This window comes from Nansenia antarctica, assembly GCF_963989245.1.
Source record: "Nansenia antarctica genome assembly, chromosome: 5".
Taxonomy (NCBI): Eukaryota; Metazoa; Chordata; class Actinopteri; order Argentiniformes; family Microstomatidae; genus Nansenia; species Nansenia antarctica.
Genome location: NC_137690.1, coordinates 4,184,636 through 4,208,893, shown reverse-complemented (window position 1 = coordinate 4,208,893; position 24,258 = coordinate 4,184,636). Strand labels below are relative to the sequence as shown.

Here is a 24,258-nt window from a genome sequence, read left to right as displayed (position 1 = left end):
CCTACCCTTAACCATCTCTCCTAACCTTGCCACCTCCATCCCCCTTTTTGCTGTGTTAATTGTTTCCTGTACCTGTTCGTTAATACTGTGTTCTATGTACTCATGTTATCTCTTAGCTTGTTGTTTCCGTGTTTCTGTGTACCCATATTGTCAGCGTCTTCGAGTCCCTGAAAAGCGCTTTATAAATGTAATGAATGATTATTAAAGGTTGAATCTTCTTCTTCTAGTAGTGTGGTGGAGTCACGTCGTCGTGTTGTAAAACGATCCAACTGTGTTTTCAGGTGATAGAGAGATCAAGCACGCTGGATGGTGCTGTGGCCCAATGTCTGGTGACGTATGGAGACAAAGGTATCGTTCTCTTTAACCTTTAACCTCCGTCACAAGCTGCATGACAACATAACATGTGACAGTCTGATCATTTGGTCCGCATGTCGGCAACCAATCAAAATGTTCAGTCTTTTCTTTTGAAACAACGGAACTACGTTTCAACATTATTGAGAATCACAGAAACACAAACTCGCTAGTCAAGTCAAAATACTGCAACGAAGTGGATTGGGTGAGTAATCCCCACTGCTACCTAGTTAACTATAACACTACCAGTGTTTCCTCTACATGCATTTCATCGTGGCGCGCCGCCACGATGGAATTTCCTCCGCCACCATTCAGATTTCTCAACCAAAAAAAAAAAGAAAATTTAGGCCGCTTTTCAGACCTTCACAGCGCTAGACACACCCACAAGCGCTGAAACTGGACCAGTCCGTGTGTGTCGCGAGTATTGAACTTGAGGCTGCGTTCGTAAATTCGCTCTGAGAGCCCCGGAGCGCACACTGGGTTCAACGTCATAAAGGGACCAAGTCATTTGATTGGACAAGAGGCATTCCGTGAGTGCTGATCAGATTTCCAGAGCGTATTTACGAACGCGCCCTGGCTGTCACCCGAACACCGCGAGCTAGCGTAGTGTAGTGTAGTGTAGTATGGAGAGAGAGAGGAGAAGCCTCTCTATGTGTTACCTATGTCCAGTGTACTAGAACCACTCTAACAGGAGTGTTTGTCCGTGAATAACACCGGCTATGCCCGGGGTAGAAACACAAGACTATAAGGTCATATAGGTTATATATAGGTCATAAGGTTATATATGACTATATAAGGTCTACAGGTCTACACGGTCATTTTAAGCCGTCGACCAGCCCTCTACGACCACGGGAAGTCATGTTAAAAGTGAAGATACTTCTGTTAAACTAAGCTAAGCTAAACATCGCTAATCGCTAACTCCCTCCTGGGCTTAAAGTGACAAGTAATAACGTTGTGAAAAAAACCGTCAGATCAGTGTTTTTGTTTTTATTGACAACGGAATTACATGCTGGAAAAACATGCAGACACAGACAATAAGAGACACACGGGAGAAGTACAGGAAAACATTTTATTTTTTTGGGCCATCCTCGAGTTTTGGCTGAAATTACGTCGTTGTTTTGAGCGCGCGTGCGCGTTTCATGCGCGTGCACGCGGAAAAATCGCGGGCGCGCGGTCAGCACTGCCCGCCACCATTGTAAAAATTCCTGGAGGAAACACTGACTACTTTACATTGTTAGCAGGCTCACAAAACAAGCTGTGTTAGTTGACTAGTGATGTGTCATTGATTTTCAACAACGCGGAAATGTATTGACATTTTTCGAAAGAAAAGTCTGATCATTACATCGGATCCCGACATGAGGAACAAAGCATTAGAACGTAACACATATAACCCTCATACTATACCTCATATAGGCCTGATGCACAACCTAGGACAGCTCTCATTATATAAAACATATGCATTTAAGACATAACGTAACACCACCACCCACACTAACCTCCACCCACACTAACCTCCACTCACACTAACCTCCACCCACACTAACCTCCACCCACACTAACCTCCACCCTCACTAACCTCCACCCTCATTAACCTCCACCCTCACTAACCTGATGGTGTAACAGGTTCTGAAGAGGCTACGTCGCGTAAGAGGAAGCAGGATGGGTCCAGCGGTTCCCAGGACAGCGACATGGTCCAGCCCAGCAAGAAGAGGAGGCCGTCTGTGGTGAGGAAGGGAGGGAGGGAGGATGGATGGATGGGAGGGAGGGTGGGAGAGAGGAAAGGAAGGATGGGAAGGAATGAAGGGGGAGGATGGATGGATGGAAGGGAGGGTGGAAGGATGGATCGATGGAAAGGAAGGATGGATGGATGAGAGGAAGGATGGATAGATAGTAGGGAGGAAGGATGGATGGATGGAAGGGAGGAAGCGAGGGAAGGATTGGAGGGAGGGAAAGGAAGGAAAGATGGATGGATGGATGGAAAGGAAGGAAGGAAGGATGGATAGATAGTAGGGAGGAAGGATGGATGGATGGAAGGGAGGAAGCGAGGGAAGGATTGGAGGGAAGGAAAGATGGATGGCTGGATGGGAGGAAGAGAGACCTTTTACACTACATTTCTACCCTTTTCGACCTTTCATATTAGCCCTTTTAGCACTGTTTCGTCAACGTGGGTTGACGTGTAACCAGGCAACCCTCAGCTCAGCTCAGCTCTGGAGGTTGAATAAGGGTTTTGTGTTGTTGACATTTCTCTGGCATTTGAGTGGGTGAGGGTAAAAAAGAAAAGAAAGAAAAGTGCAACAGTTTGTCCTGTCCAGAATCAAACCCAAGGACGCTTCGCAGAATGTACAGACAGAAAGTCAGACACACAACAGGAAAAAAAGGAATAGATCTGAAAGGATTGGATCGGTATAAGCAAGATGGCCGACAAGTCCACCATGGCCTATCAGAGGGCAAGGTGGTACTGCTACTATCAGCCTTCTACCTATCCACTATCCACCCCCATCAGGCCTAGTGTCTTAGGGGTTGTTTCTGGACGGGGTCAAAGTTCACAACAACAACGACCCCTCACGGTCTGTCTCTTGTGCCCCAGGCGGAGGAGGACTCTGACGAGGAGGAGGAGGAGGAAGGGGCGGAGCCTAGCTGGGAGAAACAGGAAGCCATGGTCAGGAAGCTGCAGAGGAAGTTCCCCAACCAGGACAAAGAGGTGAGGGGGGGGGGGGGGGTCTGACGTTGCCACGGCAACAACGTCCAGTGGATGGATGATTGGATGGATGGATGGATGGATGAGTGAATAAATGTGTGTGTGTGTGTGCGATGCTATGCTATGCTATGCTATGCTACGCTCAGTAGCGGGAGATTTAGAGACTTAGTGGTGTGAGGAAGGTCTAGTTAATTAAGGGCCGGTTTCACACTTAAGCCTCGTCCAGGATTAAACCACACTGGCGATGGAAGATCTCCGTCGAGGATGTGCTGCTTAGTCCAGCATTAGACTTCATCTAAGTGTTGTGATGGAAGTGTGTGGTGACCCCTGACCCCGTGTTGCCTCCTCAGGGGCTGAGGGCCGTGCTCCAGGAACACGAGTGGACCTTTGATGACGCCCTGGAGGCCCTACGGATGTTCTCTGACCCAGGTGAGGTGACCAGAGCTGCCTGGGGTGCACACACACACACACACACACACACACACACAGAGACATAGACACACACACAGACACACACACACACACACACAGACAGAGACATAGATACACACACACACACACACACAGAGACAGAGACATAGATACACACACACACACACACACACACAGAGACATAGACACACACACACACACAGAGACAGAGACACAGACACAGACACACACACAGAGACACACACACAGAGACACACACACAGACACAGAGACAGAGACACACACACACAGACACGCACACAGAGACACAGACACAGAGACAGAGACACACACACAGACAGACACACAGAGACATAGACACACACACAGACACACACACAGAGACAGGGACACAGACAATTGATTCCACATGCCAGTTCAAACATCAACAACAACATTGTGCTTCATTTGGTCCATCCAGTATGACTCTACTAACTCATCCACCCTTGTCCTCTCCCTCCTCTTGGCCTGGCACTGCAAATTGAAATATAGTGATAGAAAAATAATTTAATGCATGTGAGAAAAAAAAGCAAGAAAAACAGTATATAGTGGTGACCCACTGTACATAGACATTCCCTCGACACTATGGAGGAGGTACGGCTCCTTTAAGACGGAGAGTTGAGAGTTCAACCCCAGGGCTTTCTGGGTAGTGTTTAGAGTTAGCTGTTCACGTTGATACACGAGAGTTTCACGTGCAGTTATTGTTACGCTATGCTGTTGCACTGTTATGCTATTGCTGCTGTTCTGACATTCAAAGTTGGGAAGTAAAACGTCCGACTCGACAACCTGTCTACCGTCTCCTCGTTTCTACTCACTCCCACAATATTGAATATATAGATTTTTTTAAAATTATTATTATTATTATTATTATTATTTATTTTTTTAAACAATATTTTATTAGAAGGAGAAGAACACAGTACAGCATTTATGGGTACACAAAAAGGAATGAAGGTCCTTCAATTTTATCTTTTTCTTTTTCCCCCTATGTGTCCACCCACCCACCCATCAACCAAACACCTATTGCCAATAGACAAATTTTTGGTCTTAAATTCCATTACACGTGGCATTAAAACGTTCTTAAAAATGTAACTTGCAGATACCCTGATGTTCATCCATGTTTCCCCTCCCCTCCCTCCCTCCCTCCCTCCCTCCCTCCCTCCCTCCTCTCCCTCCCTCCCTCCCTCCCTCCCTCCCTCCCTCCCTCCCTCCCTCCCTCCCTCCCTCTCCTCCCTCTCCTCCCTCCCTCCCTCCCTCCCTCCCTCCCTCCCTCCCTCCCTCCTCTCCCTCCCTCCCTCCCTCCCTCCCTCCCTCCTCTCCCTCCCTCCCTCCCTCCCTCCCTCCCTCCTCTCCCTCCCTCCCTCCCTCCCTCCTCTCCCTCCCTCCCTCCTCTCCCTCCCTCCCTCCTCTCCCTCCCTCCCTCCCTCCCTCCCTCCCTCCTCTCCCTCCCTCCCTCCCTCCCTCCTCTCCCTCCCTCCCTCCTCTCCCTCCCTCCCTCCCTCCCTCCCTCCTCTCCCTCCCTCCCTCCCTCCCTCCTCTCCCTCCCTCCCTCCTCTCCCTCCCTCCCTCCCTCCCTCCCTCCCTCCCTCCTCTCCCTCCCTCCCTCCCTCCCTCCCTCTCTCCCTCCCTCCCTCCTCTCCCTCCCTCCCTCCCTCCCTCCCTCCTCTCCCTCCCTCCCTCCCTCCCTCCTCTCCCTCCCTCCCTCCCTCCCTCCCTCCCTCCTCTCCCTCCCTCCCTCCCTCCCTCCCTCCCTCCCTCCCTCCCTCCCTCCCTCCCTCCCTCCCTCCCTCCCTCCCCTCCCTCCCTCCCCTCCCTCCCTCCCTCCCTCCCTCCCTCCCTCCCCTCCCTCCCTCCCTCCCTCCCTTCCCCTCCCTCCCTCCTCTCCCTCCCTCCCTCCCTCCCTCCCTCCCTCCCTCCCTCCCTCCCTCCCTCCTCTCCCTCCCTCCCTCCCTCCCTCCCTCCCTCCCTCCCCTCCCTCCCCTCCCTCCCCTCCCTCCCCTCCCTCCCTCCCTCCCTTCCCCTCCCTCCCTCCCTCCCTCCCTCCCTCCCTCCCCTCCCTCCCTCCCTCCCTCCCTCCCTCCCTCCCTCCCTCCCCCTACCTGATCCAACCGCTCCAGACGAGGACCCCTCCCACAGCTCCCCCGAGGCCAAGGAGAAGAAACCCAAATCCAAGAGCGGAGACGCCAAACCGGGCCGCGAGCACAAAGACCACCGGGACCGGGACGGCAGAGACCCAAAGGGCCGGAGGGACAGACGAGACCGGGACCGGGACACTAGGCGGGGGGACCGGAAAGCAGACAACAACAACAGAGACTCAAAGAGCCACCGGGGGTCGGAAGAGGAAGAAGAGGAAGAGGAGGAGGAGCCAAGGAGGGGCGGCGGCCTTTCAAAATGGCTGACCAAGACGTCCTGTTCCTCCTCCTCCGGTTCCGTTGCCGCTCCCTCCTCCTCCTCCTCCTCCTCCTCCTCCTCCGTCTTCTCCCTGAAAAACTTTGCGTTCCAGAAAGGCCCGCCGCCGCCGAGCCGACTGACCAACGGGACGAGCGTGGCCAAGCAGGAGGCGGCGGAGCGCAAGAAGAAGGCGCGCGCCTCGGACGACCGGACCGCTAGCGCATCGGACGGCGAGGGCGGGGACGGCGACGAGGACGAGGAGGAGGCGGTCAGCAGCGAGTTCGAGGGCTCGTCGGACGAAGGGGGGCTGGACTCCGGGGCGGAGGACGGGGGGAACGTGGCGCTGAGGAACCAGATCCTGCAGTTCTTCGAGGAGGCCTCGGTGGACGAGATGTCGCTCATCGCGGGCCTGTCCGTCAAGAAGGTGCAGAAGATCATGGTGTTCCGGCCCTTCAGGAGCTGGCGGGCCCTGGTGAGAAGGTTCACTTACTTGGAGGGAGAGGGAGAGAGGGTGGGAGAGGGAGGGTTGGAGAGGGAGAGGGAGAGAGGGTGGGAGAGGGAGGGTGAGAGAGAGGGAGGGAGGGAGGGAGGGTGGGAGAGGGTGGGAGAGAGAGATCACAGAGTTCAGGCCCTTTGGGAGCTGGCAGGCCCTGGTGAGATGGTTCACTTACTAGGGAGAGAGGGAGGGAGGGAGAGAGAGGGAGGGAGGGAGGGAAAGGGAGCGTTTCTGAAGTGTTTTGAGCAGGGAAACAGATTATTTGTGTGCTTGTGTACACAATACAAGTAATTTTCTCTGTGTACCACATGTACAAAAGAAGAGATTTGGTGAGGCTGCATTCTCATTTTATGCACCCAGATTGTGGAATGCACTGCCAGTTTACATTAGGGATGCAACTTCAGCAAATATGTTCAAGTCAAGACTATAAACCCATATTTTTAATATTGCCTTTTAAATGACTAAATAATTAAATTATGATTATATAATGATTGGAGCACTTTGAGCTGCAACGTTTTCAGGAAAAGCGCTATACAAATAAAAGTTTATTATTATTATTGTGTCATTCAGTCCCGATTCTCTCTGTGTATCAAATCTGGGTTAGGTTTGCAGGCTCTCTGGCTGTCTGCCATATCATTTATTATCTTTCATTCATGTCTCTTCTCCAGAAGTTTCTCCAGAAATGAGTGAGTCAGCAGCACCACAGGATTAGATATTAGATAGATGCAGTGCTCTCCACCCCTGGTAAAGATGAGTGAAAAGGGTTATAGAATATTCACCTTTTGTTGAATTAGCTTAATGTCTCACTGACAAACAATTAGAAATGGTTCACTTCGAGGAAGGAGAGGGAGAGAAGCGTTTCTGACGTGTTTTGAGCAGGGAAACGGATCAGTTATATGCTTGTGTCATTCAGTCCTGATTTTCTTAAATCGAATTCAATCCCGATTCTGTCATTCTTTCTGTACCGATTCGATCAAATTCTATCAAGCAAGAGGTTGTGAAAGCTCATGCGTCCTATTAAAGTTTTGTAGGATCTTCTTGTCATTAATGACGTTATGAATCAATCTATAGAGGTTAGTCGTGATCTTAAATGCGTTGTGTCATCTCTGGGATAGGTGCGCAGCAAACACGAAGCGACAATGAGGATATTCAACACGGGTCGTAATGATTTACTCAGGATTACTTTATTCAACAGAAAAGTTCACAAATTTTTTTTATATACCGTATATGTTTCGTGTTCGTCTGCAGTCTGTGCATACAGCTGTCACACGTGTGTCATGTATGTTACATACATACATAAGTGTGTAACCTCAGGTGTACTACGTGCTTCTCTCTGCAAGGTAGGCCCAGCACGTTGGAACAGGAATGAGACACTGCTCTTCCTACCACAGTTGTTTAACTCATTCAGTGCCGAGGGTGGCTGCGTTCGTATGCTCTGGAAATCTGATCAGCACTCCAATCAAATTACTTGCCCAATCAAATGACTACTTGGTCGCTCAGTTTCTCAGAGCGAATTATTTACGAACGCACCCTTTATTAACCAAAAAACGCATGAATGACGACGCTTCATTTGGTAGCCAATCAAAGTAGTGTTGCTAGGTAGATACCACATACAGTAAAACCCTTGGCACTCTAGGTGATGAGTGTTCCGGAATCATTTGGCAGTTGGTGATTTGAACGTGAACATGGCAGTTGAGGAGTGTGTTGAGTGACAGCAACTGTTGGATCACATCCCTGTACAAGGCCCCATGAGGGCCAAACTTTTAAATTCCTCTGAGCATATCAAACTGGGGGTGTCAGATGAAAGAGAAAAGTCTTATCTTTTGAGGAAGGAAGTCAGAAATGTCATTTCTCCGACTACCTCAGAGACCGCAGGGCTCTACAGTGCGACCATTTCACTCGCATTTGCGACTAAAAATACATCTGTGCGACTAGAGAAATAAATTCACGAGCACACGTGCGAGTACCGTTTTTTTTTTTTTTTTTTTTTTTTTTATTCTAAAAATAAATCTGCGCGAACCGTGTGGCCACATTTTAAGCCGTCAGCCAGCCCGCTACGACCACGGGAAGTCATGTTAAAAGTGAAGTTACTTCTGTTAAACTGGCGCTAAGCTAACATCGCTAATCGCTAACTCCCTCCTGGGCCTTAAAGAGACAAGCGCCCTTTTCTCATCTCAAGCTTCATTAGCTTCATTAGCTCACCACATCTACAGATTTGGTCCCACACACTCCAGATTTGAACCCAAGGTTACAACCAGGGTTAACTACCCAGGGTAGAAAGTAGAAAGCTCTCAGACCTTCAGAACCCATTGAAAGTAGTGGAGGTACTCCAGAAGTCCAAATGCATCTCTAATCCTAGGAAACCCTAGGAAGCAAGTTGCCTAATGGCATGAAAATGCAACATGTTGTACTTGAGTGTGGCAGAGAGGTGGGACCCCCGGGGATGGTGGTGTGCTAACAGCTAGCCGCCGCAGAGGCACCGTGCTGGGCTGGCCACCTCCACATGTCACCACCCCGGGCAGCATGGGGCTGGGGACTGGTCATCTGGATGTGGGGTAGTTTAATACCCCTAGATGTGGAGTTGTCTGGCCACCGTGTGTGACTGATGTAGCCTGACCCAGCAGCAGGGAGGTGGGCAGCATGGAGACAGACCTCTGCATGGCCTGGCTGGGCTGCTAGCTGACAGACCTAGCCCTAAAGCCTGGCTGGGCTGCTAGCTGCTAGCTGACAGGCATGACATGGATGAATGAATGAACATGCTGCTAACCAGGAGAACTTGACACAGCTAGTTACCATAATACAATGCCATCAACTCTGCGTCTAGTAGGGCTGTAGGCAATGTGTGATTTTGGTGCAAAAATTGCAAAATCACTAATAAAAATGTGTTATAATTACATTTTTCACTGTGCTCCTAAATTTCTTTGTGTGCCCCTAACATTTTTCATTTAGGAGCACATGTGCTCCTAGTGAAAAAGGTTAGCGTAGAGCCCTGGACCGGGTGGGATGTGCTTTGGGAGGTGTTAGTGCTTTGAGTGACAGGTAGAGTAGGCGTGCTGTAAGCGTGAGTCAGCAGCTGATGGATGCAGTGCTGTCCACCTCTGGTAAAGATGAGTAAAAAGGGTCATAGAAAAGTCACCTTTTGGTGAATTAGCTTAATGTCTCACTGAAAAAAAGGAGAAATATCCAACCTTTTAATTTAAGTACATTTATTCTGAGGGGGGGAAAACATCTCTCATCAAGATGTAATTATAACAGAACCACGTGTGCCACAATTGTTGGCAGCCCTAGAAATTCTTATGAACAAAATGTAACTAGATTTTTTTCCATTTATATTTTACTTTTTTAAGTTGATCAGAGTGTTTAGGAACGTTCAAGCAGTAATCTACGACTTCCTGTTTCACTGGGGTATAAATATGAGGTGACACAGAGGCCATTATTCCCTTATTCATACATCAACATGGGAAAGATAAGAGAACACACAAATCAAATGAGGGAAAATGTCCATATCTACCAGGCAATACTTAAGAAGTTCAAAGCAACTGCCATGCATGGAGGGAAATTAGTCCCTAGATGTTTTGTTATCATGTTAGAAAACGTCTATGTGACATTGTGTCAGTTTGTGAAACTGTTCGATGTTTCTAATTGTTTATGTTCTCTGTCTGCGTGTGTCTCCCTCCCTCCCTATCTGTGTGTGTGTGTTTCTCTCTCTCTCTCTCCCCCCTTCTCTCTCTCTCCCTCCCTCCCCCTCCCTATTTGTCTCTCTCTCTCCCTCCCTCCTTATTTGTCTGTCTCTCTCCCTCCCTCCCTATTTCTCTCTCTCCCTCCCTCCTTATTTGTCTCTCTCTCTCCCTCCCTCCTTATTTGTCTCTCTCTCTCTCTCCCTCCCTCTCTATTTGTCTCTCTCTCTCCCTCCCCCTCCCCTCCCGTCCCCTCTACAGAAGGAGGTGTTTGACCGGGAGAAGGGTCTGAACGCGGATCTTCTGCAGGGCTGCAGGGTGGTGCTGAAGGAGCGCACCGTGGTGCAGGGCCTCATGTCCAAGTGTGAGGGCATCGCCCGCCGCATGGCCAAGGGCGTCACGCAGGTCATGGAGAAGGCCGGGTCCACCGCGGGCAGGCAGCCGTCCATCCTCAACAAACAGTGAGGGCAGCGGCGGCGGCTTCTTACCTTCTCTACCTTCTATGTACTGTGTTCTAGAGCAGCGTTCTAGAACCTTTCTGTTCCATTTAAGAGGGTTCTAGAACTGTTGGGATCAGGCAGGCAGGTAGGTAGGTAGGTAGGCAGGTAGGCAGACAGGCAGGTAGACAGACAGGCAGGTAGACAGGCAGGTAGACAGGCAGGTAGACAGGCAGGTAGACAGGCTGGCAGGGAGGGAGGGAGGCAGACAGACAGGCAGACAGGCAGAGGGGCGGGCGGGCGGACAAACAGACACTGTACAACACCAGGGAAGGCTGGAGGGAGGTAGAGATAATTGGAGGATTAGGGTTTATTGTAATGCATGGAACAGAATGGAGAATCGTGTTCTGATGCAAGGTTAATACTTTGTTCTGTCGTCAATGGAATGTCTTGTTTCTAACCGTTGTTAACTGCTGTTGTGATTGGCTGTCAGGCTGCAGCTGAAACCCTACCAGCTGATTGGTCTGAAGTGGCTCATGCTGCTGCACCAGCACAAGCTGAGCGGAATCCTGGCGGACGAGATGGTGAGACGGAACCTGTCAATCATCTCTCTCTCTCTCCGTCTCTCTCTCTCTCTATTTCATTTAGACGGTTCTAGAACCTTCTGTATGTGTGTCAGGGTTTGGGTAGTAAGACTGTTGTTGATGTCTAAATGTTGATGTGTGTCTGTGTCTGTGTGTGTGTGTGTGTGTGTGTGTGTGTGTGTCTCCCCAGGGTCTGGGTAAGACCATCCAGGCCATCTCGTTCCTGGCTCAGCTCTACCAGGACGGCATCGACGGCCCCCACCTCATCACCGTGCCCTCCTCCACCCTGGGTAAGCCCTCTACTGCCCCTGGCCTGGGGGGTTATAACTGCTCTGTCAGCTTATAACTGCTCTGTCAGTTTATAACCCCTCTACTGCCCCCTGGCATGGCCTGGGAGCTTATAACTGCTCTGTGTCAGCTTATTTTTATTTTTATTTATTTTTATTTAACCATTATTTAACCAGGCAAACATGTAAGAACACATTCTTATTTACAAATGCAGCCTGACCAAAAAGCAATGGCTCTTTGGGGGGGGGGGTCTGCGGCCTCGTACCTATGACCGAATCACAGCCGTGCTGATATTCAGTATAACACACTCCCTCTCGTGTGATATTGCTTAAATACCTGCTCTGTCAGCTTATAACTGCTTTGTTAGCTTATAACTGTTCTGAGCAGTTATAACCTGACATAGAGCAGTTATAAGCTGACAGAGCAGTGTGTTATACTGAATATCAGCACGGCTGTGATTCGGTCATAGGTACGAGGCCGCAGGCCTCCCCCCCCCCCAAAGAGCCATTGCTTTTTGGTCAGGCTGCATTTGTAAATAAGAATGTGTTCTTACATGTTTGCCTGGTTAAATAATGGTTAAATAAAAATAAATAAAAATAAAAATAAGCTGACACAGAGCAGTTATAAACTGACAGAGCAGGTATAACCTGACATGGAACAGTTACAACCTGACAATGTCAGCTTATAACTGCTCTGTCATCACTATGTCAGTTTATAACAGCTCTGTCACGAGCGTCTGTTTTTAACGTATGTGCTAACATAGTAGGCTAGCGTGCGTTGCCATGACAGCACGACTGTGCGACGTTTGTTCGTTCATCTCTCTTAACAGAGAAAGATACAAGGTTTTGAAAGGTGTGACGGGTTGACGTGTGTTAACTCTCTGTCTCAGATAACTGGGTGCGGGAGCTGAAGCTGTGGTGCCCCAGCCTCAAGGTGCTGGTCTACTACGGTGAGTCCTGTTAGCGCAGGGAGGCTGGCCAGGGTAGAAGCTGGAGGACAGCCTCCTCCGGTCTCTAACCTCCAGCAGCCTCCAATGGTCGGTAAAGCATGTCACTGTGGGTTTGATTACTGCTAACATTCTGTGTGTGTGTGTGTGTGTGTCTGTGTCTGTGTCTCTCTCTGTGTGTGTGTGTGTGTCTCTGTGTGTGCGTGTGTGCGTGTGTGTGTGTGTGTGTGTGCGCGCGTGTGTGTGTGTTCAGGGTCAATGGAGGACAGACGATATCTGAGGCATGAAATTCTCAACAACCAGGTGGATTTTAACGTCATCGTGTCAACGTGAGTCCCAAAACAGACACACACACACACACACACACACAAACTGACACACACACACACAAACAGACACACACACTCACACAGAAGGAGGTGGATTTTAACGTCATCGTGTCAACGTGAGTCCCAAAACAGACACACACACACACACACACACACAAACTGACACACACACACACAAACAGACACACACACTCATACACATACAGACACTCACACACACACACACACACACACACACACACACAAACAGACAGACACGCACACACACACACACACACAGGCTATCTGACATCAGTGGCACCACAGTGCCCTCTTGTGGAAGGAAAGAGCGTGTGTGTGTGTGTGTGTGTGTGTGTGTGTGTGTGTGTGTGTCAGCCCTGCAGGTGCGAGGTAATGGGCTGAACTAAGTGTGTTGTGGACTGGGACTGCTCTCTGTGTAATGATGCATTAATTAGTGATATTAACGAGCCTGACAGAGCGTGTGAGGGGCGGGACCCCTCCACCAATCCTGTCTGTTCCTGACGTGAAGCCACCAATGAGCAGCCAGGAGGAGTTAATTAGCTGTGGTCTGGGAATTCCCCAGTAGGAAAGGTGTGTGTGTGTGTGTGTGTGTGTGTGTGTGTGTGTGTGTGTGTCTAGGTGTGTGTGTGTGTGGTTGTTTGTGTCGCCAGCTACATCCTTCCTCCTAGCCTGTTAGAGTTACTGTTTGGTCTGTCAACACACCTTATTTTGAGCTCTCTCTCTCCCTCTCTCTCTCTCTCTCCCTCTCTCTCCCTCTTGACTGCTATATCAGTAATGTTCTGAGTGTGAATCTCTGTGATGTTCTTGGGTAAAACTGTTGATGGTCTAGGTGTGTGTGTGCGTGTGTGTGTGTGTCCTGGTATGTATAGACATCAGCGCCATTGTTGTTGTTGTTTACATCTCCGTCTCCATAGCTACAACCTCGCCATCGGCAACGACTTCGACCGCAGTCTGTTCCGGAAGCTAAAGCTGAAGTATGCCATCTTCGACGAGGGCCACATGCTCAAGAACATGAACTCTCTCCGCTACCGCCACCTCATGGCCATCAACGTTAGTGCACCCCCCCGCGCTAATATTATTTTAAACATTTATTATATTTACAGTACCAGTCAAAAGTTTAGACACACTTTCCCATTCAATTGAATGGGGAAGTGTGTCCAAACTTTTGACGGCCTAGGTGTGTCTCTCACTCTCTCCCCCCCATCTCCCTCTCTCTTTCCCTCTCTTTCTCTTTCTCCCTCTCTCTCTCGCTCTCTCTCCCTCTTCCTCCCTCCCTCTCTCTCTCTCCCTCTCTCTCTCTCTTCCTCTTTCCCTCTCCCCCTCCCTCCCTTCCTCCCTCTCTCTCTCTCTCTCGTTCTCCCTCTCTTTATGTGTATAATATATGTATAGTAATAATAATAGTCATAATTGACTATCAGATACCCACTGTTATGGGTCCAGTGTGGTATCTGACTACTCATTGAGGATGGAAAGGCCAGGTTCAAGCCTTCACCGCTGCTGTGACTAACCTGACTCCATACCTGTGTGTGTTTTAGCCAACGGTTCTGTGTTGTCATGACAAACATGTTTGTGTGTGAGAGAGAGGGAGGGAGGGAGGGAGGGAGAGGGGGAGAGACAGGGAGATGTGGTCGGAGGGCAGGCCAGTCTGCAGCCAGGCTGTCTCCTTCAGCAGGATATTAAAGATCAACCGTGCCGTTGGACAGCGAAGCACGGCAACAGTGTAATACCATGGTTTTAATCTCCTCCTCTCTCCCTCTCCTCCCTCCCTCTCTCCCTTGCTCTCTGGCCCTCTCCCCCACTCCCCTTCCCTCTGTTCCTCTCTCTCTCCTCCCTCCCTCTCTCTCCCTCTCCTCCCTCCCTCTCTCTCTCTCTCTCTCTGGCCCTCTCCCCCACTCCCCTTCCCTCTGTTCCTCTCTCTCTCCTCCGTCTCTCTCTCTCTGGCCCTCTCCCCCACTCTCCCTTTCCCTCTGCCCCTCTCCTCCCTCCCTCTCCTCCGTCTCTCTCTCTCTCTCTCTGCTCCCCTCCCTCTCTCTGGCCCTCTCCCCCACTCTCTCTCCCCCTCTCCCTCTCCTCCCTCTCTCTCTCTGCCCCCCCCCCCACTCCCCTTCCCTCTGCCTCCCCCCCCTCCAGGCTCAGCACCGGCTGCTCCTGACCGGCACCCCCCTCCAGAACAACCTCCTGGAGCTCATGTCTCTGCTCAACTTCATCATGCCCTCCATGTTCTCCAGCAGCACCACGCAGATAGCCAAGATGTTCTCTATGGTAAGATCTGGCAACCCAACCATAACCCCAACCTGGCAACCCGGCCCTAACCCCAATCTGGCAACCCTGCACTCACACTAATCCTAACTCAGATGTTCTCTATGGTAAGACCTGGCCGCAACCCGGCCCTAACCCCAACCTGGCAACCCGCCCCTAGACCCAATCTGGCAACCCTGTAGTAACACTAACCCTAACTCAGATAGCCACGCCCTAACCCCAATCTGGCAACCCTGCACTCACACGAACCGTAACTCAGTCTCAGATAGCCAAGATGTTCTCTATGGTAAGACCTGGCAACCCGGCCCCAACCCCAATCTGGCAACCCTGCCCTAATTCCAATCTGGCAACCCTAGACACAGTCAGCTAAGTGTGTGTGTGTGTGTGTGTGTGTGTGTGTGACAGAAACCCCATGAGGAGCAGAGTCGTTTCGAGAGGGACCGTATCGCCCAGGCCAAACTCATCATGATGCCCTTCATCCTCCGACGGGTCAAGAGTGAAGTAAGACTGTAGGGCTTACTACCTGTTTACACCTGTGTGTGTGTGTGTGTGTGTGTGTGTGTGTAAAGATGTGTGTCCATACATTCTAGTGCGTGTGTGTGTGTACATACATTTGTGTGTGTGTGTGTGTGTGTGTGTGTGTGTGTGTTTACATACCTTCTAATGTGTGTGTGTGTGTGTGTGTAAAGATGTGTGTACATACATTCATGTGTGTGTGTGTGTGTGTTTACATACCTTCTAATGTGTGTGTGTGTGTGTGTGTGTGTGTGTTTACATACCTTAATGTGTGTGTGTGTGTGTTTACATACCTTCTAGTGTGTGTGTGTGTTTACATACCTTCTAGTGTGTGTGTGTGTGTGTGTTTACATACCTTCTAATGTGTGTGTGTGTGTTAGGGATGGACGGTTTCCAATTATTGAAACCGAAAAACCGTCAAAGACTAAAACCGGGGTTTTCCGGTTAACCGAAAAAAATAATTGAGCCCTACTGCTACAATACACTCATGTCGAACACCATTAAAACACCGTAAGCACAGTCGCAACACATTTAGGCTACTTAGTTTCACAAATATAAGTGGAAAGGCAGACTTTTGTAAGCTACACCATACAAGAAAACACATGAACACTTAACACACCAGCTCCGCTGATCCAGGGTGCACGCCTGCACGGAAGATCATCTCTTGGAACAGCGTCTTCATTGAATGAACTGCTTTCTCAATATCTTGGTTCTTAGACAAAGTTTCAGCTGCTGCTCAATGTATTTAAATATTTGAATACTGCTCAATAATCACTGAAATATTAGACTTAGAATTATGCAGTGAACATACTTAAAGCTTTTCATAAAAACCACATGCCGCGAGACTGACTCGTCCTGAACTGTCGTAAGTCAATCAACAAAGAATGCCCCATCAAAATAAAAGTGCCCATGGTAGAGCTGTCAAAATAGAGCTTTCAAAATAAATGTACTAATACAGATAGAGATAAATACAGAACTACCTTTGCGTCACTAAGTGACCGCGTATCTTCTGAGACATGCGTTCTGTCATCACTTTCAGTAGCGCCTTCACACACAGTGGCGCTGTGCACAAACACTCTTGATCCGTATAGCTCTTGTTTTATTATATTGTGGTTTAGTAAATACTGCACTTGGAGTTACATTCAATGCATGATTTGTGCTATAGAACATAAATAAAGTTTGATTGATTGATTGATATCAAATCAAATCACATTTTATTTCTATAGCGCATTTCTCACAAAAGTGACCCACAGGGCCGTCAAGGCCCTGAACACAGCAAAGGCCTAAGTTCTGGGCCCAGGACAGTCCGGACGGATTGTATGGCAGCTAGTGCTGAGGCACAAACATGTACATTTCAAGCCTGCAAACTGTGACACTTTAAAATAACGTGAAAAAATACTTTTGTGCAATATGACAACCCTAGTTGACTATCTGTGCAGTATAGTACAGTGGATTGTGTACATAGCCTTTATTGATGTAAACCAGCTCCTTACCTTCTTGTGATTTTATGCTTTTTCTAAAATGTTTTTTTTTTTTCCTTTCCTAACACCAGGGGAGCCACCCCTCCTAAATTTCGTTGTTTGGTACCTGTACTGTAGCAATGACAAATAAAGTCCATTCCATTCCATTCCATTCCATTCCAATGCGCTTTACAGAGAGCAGCGAAAATGATCTTATTAAATGTAAGCGAGTAATTGTAAAAAAAAACTTTCCTATCTACCAATAACTGAAGGCAACTATCTTTCCCATAGAGTGATTCGTTACCCTTAAATATAATCCCAATTAGATATTAATCCTCAGTTATTCTTCACAACTGACCAAACCTCTCACTCATTGCGCAGCAGATTCAGACTGTATCATTGTTATTTTCACACACAACAAACATGTGACATGTTCCAGTTTTATTCTTATTCTATTTTATTCTTCTAAAAAAAAAAAAAAAGTTTCAGACGGTTTTGATAAAAAAACGTTTCTATTTTTATAAACCCCGGTTTTCGGTATAACCGAAAAACCGTCCATCCCTAGTGTGTGTGTGTGTGTGTGTGTGTGTGTGTGTGTGTGTGTTTACATACCTTCTAATGTGTGTGTGTGTGTGTGTGTGTGTGTTTACATACCTTCTAATGTGTGTGTGTGTGTGTGTGTGTGTTTACATACCTTCTAGTGTGTGTGTGTGTGTGTGTGTGTGTGTGTGTGTGTGTGTGTGTGTATGTGTGTGTTTACATACCTTCTAATGTGTGTGTGTGTGTGTGTGTGTGTGTGTGTGACTGTGTGTGTGTGACTGTGTGTGTGTGTGTGTGTGTGTGTTTACATACCTTCTAATGTCTATGTGTGTGTGTGTGTGTGTGTGTGTGTGTGTGTGTTTACATACCTTCTAATGTCTATGTGTGTGTGTGTGTGTGTGTGTGTGTGTGTGTGTGTGTATGTGTGTGTGTGTGTGTTTACATACCTTCTAATGTCTATGTGTGTGTGTGTGTGTGTGTGTGTGTGTGTGTGTGTGTGTGTGTCTCTCTCTCCCAGGTGCTCAAGCAGCTGCCAGCCAAAGAGGAGAAACTGGAGTTCTGTCCAATGAGCGACAAGCAGCAGCAGCTCTACCAGAACCTCGTCTGCAAGATGAAGAAGTCTGCCTTAGGAGAGAGTGAGTCCCCCACCCCCCCTCTACTGCCCCCTACAGGGCTACCCTAACCTTCTACTGCCCCCTAACCCTCTACTGCCCCCTACAGAGTTACCCTAACCCCTAACCCTCTGGAGAGAGTGAGTCCCCCAACCCCCTCTACTGCCCCCTACAGGGCTAGCCTAACCTTCTTCTGCCCCCTAACCCTCTACTGCCCCCTACAGAGTTACCCTAACCCCTAACCCTCTGGAGAGAGTGAGTACCCCAGCCTCCCCTACAGGGTTTCCCTACAGCGAGGCAGTTTTGAGACACTGCCTCTAGAGGGCGGTAGAGGGCAGCTGGAGTGCTAGGGGCAGGTTAGATTATTGGATCGATCAATTCAGTCAATCACTCACACCTAAACGGATTTTAAAATGGGTGACCGACTAATCGAAAAATACTCTTTCTCTCTTCTCTCTCTCTGTGTGTGTCTCTCGCTCCCCCCTCTCTCTATCTCTCTCTCTCTGTGTGGGTCTCTTGCTCCCCCCTCTCTCTCTCTCTCTGTGTCTCTCTCTCTGTCTCTCCCTCTCTCTCTCTCTCTCTCTCTCTGTTTCTCTATTTGTCTCTCTCTCTCTCTCTGTGTCTCTCCTCTCCCTCTCTCTCCCCCTCCCTCTCTCCCTCTCTCTCTCTCTCTCTCTCTCTCTCTCTCTCTCTCCCCCTCCCTCTCTCTCCTCTCCCCCCCCTCTCCCTCTCTCTCTCTCTCTGTGTCTCTCTCTCTGTCTCTCCCTCTCTCTCTCTCTCTCCCCCGCCCTCTCCCTCTCTCTCTCTCTCTCTCTCCCTCCCTCTCTCTCGCTCTCCCCCTCCCTCTCTCTCCTCTCCCCCCCCTCTCCCTCTCTCTCTCTCTCTCTCTCTCTCCCCCCCCCTCCCTGCAGAGCGAGAGCTGTGTAACGTGATGATGCAGCTGAGGAAGATGGCCAACCATCCTCTTCTTCACAGGCAGTACTACACCAGCGAGAGGCTCAAGGCCATGAGTCGACTCATGCTCAAGGTTCGACCCGGAAGCTTCTGTTGGGGATGGTTCTCCCTCCCTCATACAATTCAGTTACAATATTTATTAAGTTTTTACATTGACATTTTTGGGGCATTTAGCAAACGCCACCCTTTATTCAAAGTGCATTAGACATTCAACACAACACATTCGTCTATGTAGGCTGGGGTACTCACTCTCTCCAGAGGGTTAGGGGTTAGGGTAACTCTGTAGGGGGCAGTAGAGGGTTAGGGGGCAGAAGAAGGTTAGGCTAGCCCTGTAGGGGGCAGTAGAGGGGGGTGGGGTACTCACTCTCTCCAGAGGGTTAGGGGTTAGGGTAACTGTACGGGGCAGTAGAGGGTTAGGGGGCAGAAGAAGGTTAGGCTAGCCCTGTAGGGGGCAGTAGAGGGGGGTGGGGTACTCACTCTCTCCAGAGGGTTAGGGGTTAGGGTAACTCTGTAGGGGGCAGTAGAGGGTTAGGGGGCAGAAGAAGGTTAGGGTAGCCCTGTAGGGGGCAGTAGACCTACATAGACGACCACCAGTCATGACCAGGGGCCTTTGGCAGTTACAACGCTAGAAGAACGAAGAATTACCTTTAAATTATTTTATAGTAGAGCAGCGCTTCCCAATCTTTTTGGACTCAAGGCCCACTTAAAAATCTCCCACTTAAAAAAAAAAGTATTCGCGGCCCACACAGGCATTTTACGCACGAGTAATTTTTTGGGGGGGGTGTCTCATCTTGATTCCGAAGTTCCTATCTATCGGTATCACACTGAAGATGCGTTTTTGAAGGTTTTAAAGAAAAAAACAGTACCATGAATTTATTTTATTTTGTAAATAAAAAACTAATAAAAAAAAGAATGCTCCCCATGATTTGGCAGCCCACTTGCAGTACCCTCGCGGGCCCACAGGTTGGAAATCGCTGTAGTAGAGAAAGTATTCCTTTAGGGCAGTGATCCTCACTCCTGGAGTGAGTTGTTCTAGATCTAGATCAAAACGATCCTGATTCTTTTAACTTTTAAAACTTTTAAATTACATTAGAATTATCCTGATTCTTTTCTCTGATCCAGCATCAGATCGAGCTGGCTGATTTCCCCCTCTACCACTCAATATCAGCCAGATAAATCTGATCCTGGATCAGAGAAAATACGTTTCTAGAAGTTTTGAACACCTGGGCCCTGGCGCTGGAGAGCTGCCGTGCTGCAGGCTTTAGTCCCAGCTCAGCACTGACACACCTCTCCCCCTCCCCTCTCACCCCTCACCCCTCTCCCTCTCCCCCTCACCTCTCTCCCTCCCCCCTCACCCTCTAACCCCTCCCCCCTAACCTCTCACCCCTTCCTCCTCACCTTCTCCCCTCCTCCCTCACTCCCTCCCCTCTCCCCCCTAACCCCTCTCACCCCTCTCCCTCCCCCCTCTCACCTCTCCCCCTCCCCCCTCACCTCTCACCCCTCTCCCTCACCCCTCCCTTCTAACCCCTCTCCCCCTCTCCCTTCCCCCTCACCTCTCTCTCACCCCTCACCTCTTCCTCACCCCCCTAACCTCTAACCCCTCACCCTCTCACCTCCCTCCCTCCCCCCTCACCACTCTCCCTCACCCCTCCCTTCTAACTCCTCCTCCTCTCACCCTCTCCCTCCCCTAACCCCCCTCCCCCGCCCCCCCCTCACCTCTCCCTCCCCTAACCCCCCTCCCCCGCCCCCCCTCACCTCTCCCTCCCCCCTCACCTCTCCCCCCTCACCTCTCCCTCCTCCTAGGAGCCCACCCACTATGACGCGGACGCGGCCCTGATCCAGGAGGACATGGAGGTGATGTCGGACTTCGAGCTGCACTGCCTGTGTCAGCAGTACCTGTCCCTGGGCAGCTACCAGCTGGAGAAGGAGCACCTGTTGGATTCTGGGAAGTTCTCCCTGCTCACCCGGCTGCTGGCCACACTCAGGGACAAGGTGAGGGGGGAGGGGCAGACGGAGGTCAAGAATGTTGTTGTTGTTGTTGTTGTTGTTGTTGTTGTTGTTGTTGTTGTTGTGGTGATCCAGGCTCAACGTCACTGCCAGTGGAGATTTGAGTTCATAATCTACACTTTATGAATGAATGAATGAATGAATGAATGGTCTTTATTGTCATTGCTATAGTACAGGTACCAAACAACGAAATTTGGGACTGTAGGTACTATTTACACAACCGTTCCCTATAAGTACTCAAATAAAAATGTACATACAAATGTACTTAAAAACACTAAAAAACACCAGCGTTGAAGCCACTCCGAGCCGCGCGTCTGAGTAGCGCGCCGCCATCTTGAATCTTAAATTTTTGGCATTTAGCAGACGCCTTATTCCAAACGCGACTTACGATTGATACATTTTGACTAAGCAAGTGAATCATCAATCTACCAGTCGTAGCAGGAAGAGTAATCTAGCTCAGGCCTGTTTACTGACTGTTTCTCTCCTCCAGGGGGACAGGGTGGTCCTGTTCAGCCAGTTCACCATGATGCTGGACATCGTGGAGATCCTGATGAAACACCTGGGACATCGCTACGTACGGCTGGACGGCTCCACGCCCATCGCTGACAGGTCAGCTACCGGTCCAGACCGGTCCAAACCAGTGGTGTCTGTACAGCCAGGCTGCACACTAGCGTTTGACATTGATGGGATGAATTCTTATTTTTTTGGGTGATCAAATGTTTTTTTATTTTCTTTATGGAGAGCAGGTTATTCACAAAGTACACAAATATCATATTTGTTAATATTTATATATATTTTTACTTATTTTACTATTCTTTTTTTTTTTTTTACTCACTTGGTCAAATGAAGTGTTATCGCCTCTCTAACCCCCCCCCTCTCTCTATCCTGTCGTTGAACAGGATCGTGCTGATAGACGAGTACAACACAGACACGGACATCTTCGTGTTCCTGCTGTCGACGCGCGCCGGCGGCCTGGGCATCAACCTCACCTCCGCCAACGTGGTCATCCTCCACGACATCGACTGCAACCCCTACAACGACAAGCAGGCCGAGGACCGCTGCCACAGGCTGGGCCAGACCAAGTAAGGAGGGGCAGGGGGGGGGCCAGACCAAGTAAGGAGGGGGGGGGGGGGGGGTTGGGGGCAGACCACGTAAGTGACGCAACGCTGGTAGTGGAGCCGGCCTGTAAGCCTGGTAGTGGAGCCAGCCTGTAAGCCTGTCGTCGTCGTCCCCCCCCCCTGCAGGACGGTGCAGGTGGTGAAGCTGATCAGCCACGGGACCATAGAGGACAGCATGCTGCGGCTGGGACAGAAGAAACTCAAACTGGAGCAGGACATGACCGCCGCAGAGGAGGGTAGGGACGCACGCACACGCACACACGCACACACACGCACACACGCACGCACATTCTTTCTCACAGACACACACACTCTTTCTCACACACACACACACACTCTTTCTCACACACACACACTCTTTCTCGCACATGCACATTGCACACTCACGCTCACTCTTTCTCACACGCACACTCACATTCTTTCTCACACACACACTTTCTCACACACACATGCAAACTCATCCACACTCACACACACTCCCTCACACACACACACACACTCTCTCCCACACACACACTCTTTCTCGCACGCAGGCTTCCTCTCCCTTCAATCACTCTCTCCCTCTCTAACCCATTACATTCTCTTCAACTCTTTAAATGTATATGTAGCCGGTCCACACTCTTATTTATTTGTTTATCCAGGAGAAGGCCGTCAGCTGATCATGTTGTGTGTCTCTCCGCCCCCCCCCAGGTGACGAGGGAGCCATGCCAGAGGACATGGCCTCCCTCCTGAAGGCTTCCCTGGGCTTGTGAGAGCCCCTCAGCACCCCCCCTCCCCCGTGAGAACCATAGCCTTGATCATCCTCTAACTCTAACCCCCCAACCCCCCCAGGCCAACTGAAACCTGCCACGGATACTTGAATCCTCTGCTGGACACCGTGTGTGTGTGTGCGAGTGTGTGTGTGCGTGTGTGTGTGTGTGTGCGTGCGTGCGTGTTTGTTTGTGTTTATGCGTGTGTGTGTGTGTGTGTGTGTGTGTGTGTGTGCCACTGGGCTTCTCTCAGCCTGCTCACGTCAGATCTCGGGCCACGCCATCTATGCTGGGCCGGACCGGGTCCAGGTGATACTGACCCGGGTCCCAGGTGATAGGACTGTACAACGACCTTCTGTAAGCGCTTTTTCTAGCACTCGAAAGAGGCTAAATAGTATTTTGAATACCGGTAGTGTCTGATGTTTTTAAAAAATAAAAAAAACAATACTTATGCTATATTTGGCTTGCTCAGGTTCGGTTGGAACCGATGGAGTTGTCCCAAAAACAGTCAGGTCAAGCTGAATCAAGCGCATGTTACTGGTAGAAGAAGAAGAAAAAAGGACCCCAAACCCCCATTGGTTGTTGGCATTGGCTGTCAGGCGGCGGTAGTGTTGTTGAGATGAATGTCCCTAAGACAGACACGACGTCACAATAGTCTCACCTCTGTCCCACGCGTCCTGTCTCCTCATCTCCTATCTCCTCGTCACAATAGTCTCCTCATCTCCTATCTCCTCGTCTCCTCAAAACGTGTCGGAGGAAGAGATGTAGGGTTCCCTTGAGGGAAAGTGAGGAGAGGATGTGAGGGACGGAGGGGACAGAGAGGACCGTTGGGGACGTAGTGGATGAAATGTGCCGCTTGGAGTGCCACGTTTAAGTCCTGCAGAGGACGGACACACAGAGCCTGAACTTCTGAGGTATTTCCTTGATTCCTAGCGTCCTCTGTCCTTGTGTCCTCTCTCCTTGTGTCCTCTCTCCTTGCGTCCTTCTCAAAGAAAGGACGATAAGGGGGGTCCAAGGGAAGAAAACGTTGGGTCTTCTGCTCAGAATGCGTTTTTAAGAAGGAGGCGGCAAGGAGAGAGAGGAGGTAAGGAAGCAGGGAATCAAGGGAAGGACTTTGCATTTTTGGGCCGTGTGAACAGAGCTACTCTGTTGGGTGTACTGTATCGTGACGAGTCTTGTACCTTCTTGTTAGGAGCTTGTTGTTTGTATTTTTTTTTGTATGTTCTTGTTATGATCAGGTTTGTCTAGAAATTGAATAAAGATTTCAATATTTGTTGTCCTTGTGTTGGTGTTTCTGTTTAGAAGTAAACAAGTGATGTCGTGACTCGTGAGTTTGTTTGTCCCTAAACGCAGGGCCG

The 24,258-nt window shown here is 49.6% G+C and overlaps 1 protein-coding gene across 1 annotated transcript in view; it reads left to right on the top strand.

Annotated features, from left to right (window-relative positions):
* The window catches only part of smarcad1a (SNF2 related chromatin remodeling ATPase with DExD box 1a), a gene marked incomplete at its 3' end in the record, with an annotated part of 25,884 nt that extends 2,981 nt beyond the window's left edge, over window positions 1-22,903 (top strand). The window contains exons 4-23 of the mRNA XM_080532942.1: window positions 282-348; window positions 1,969-2,075; window positions 2,939-3,052; window positions 3,400-3,478; window positions 5,635-6,380; window positions 10,343-10,542; window positions 11,012-11,102; window positions 11,293-11,392; window positions 12,280-12,339; window positions 12,590-12,665; window positions 13,601-13,736; window positions 14,817-14,948; window positions 15,351-15,446; window positions 17,979-18,096; window positions 18,984-19,099; window positions 20,830-21,018; window positions 21,524-21,642; window positions 21,933-22,115; window positions 22,278-22,387; window positions 22,842-22,903. Of these exons, the coding sequence (XP_080389068.1) occupies window positions 282-348; window positions 1,969-2,075; window positions 2,939-3,052; window positions 3,400-3,478; window positions 5,635-6,380; window positions 10,343-10,542; window positions 11,012-11,102; window positions 11,293-11,392; window positions 12,280-12,339; window positions 12,590-12,665; window positions 13,601-13,736; window positions 14,817-14,948; window positions 15,351-15,446; window positions 17,979-18,096; window positions 18,984-19,099; window positions 20,830-21,018; window positions 21,524-21,642; window positions 21,933-22,115; window positions 22,278-22,387; window positions 22,842-22,903 (2,901 nt within the window). The remainder of the gene's footprint in view (window positions 1-281; window positions 349-1,968; window positions 2,076-2,938; window positions 3,053-3,399; window positions 3,479-5,634; window positions 6,381-10,342; window positions 10,543-11,011; window positions 11,103-11,292; window positions 11,393-12,279; window positions 12,340-12,589; window positions 12,666-13,600; window positions 13,737-14,816; window positions 14,949-15,350; window positions 15,447-17,978; window positions 18,097-18,983; window positions 19,100-20,829; window positions 21,019-21,523; window positions 21,643-21,932; window positions 22,116-22,277; window positions 22,388-22,841) is intronic.
* Window positions 22,904-24,258: the final 1,355 nt, after the last annotated feature.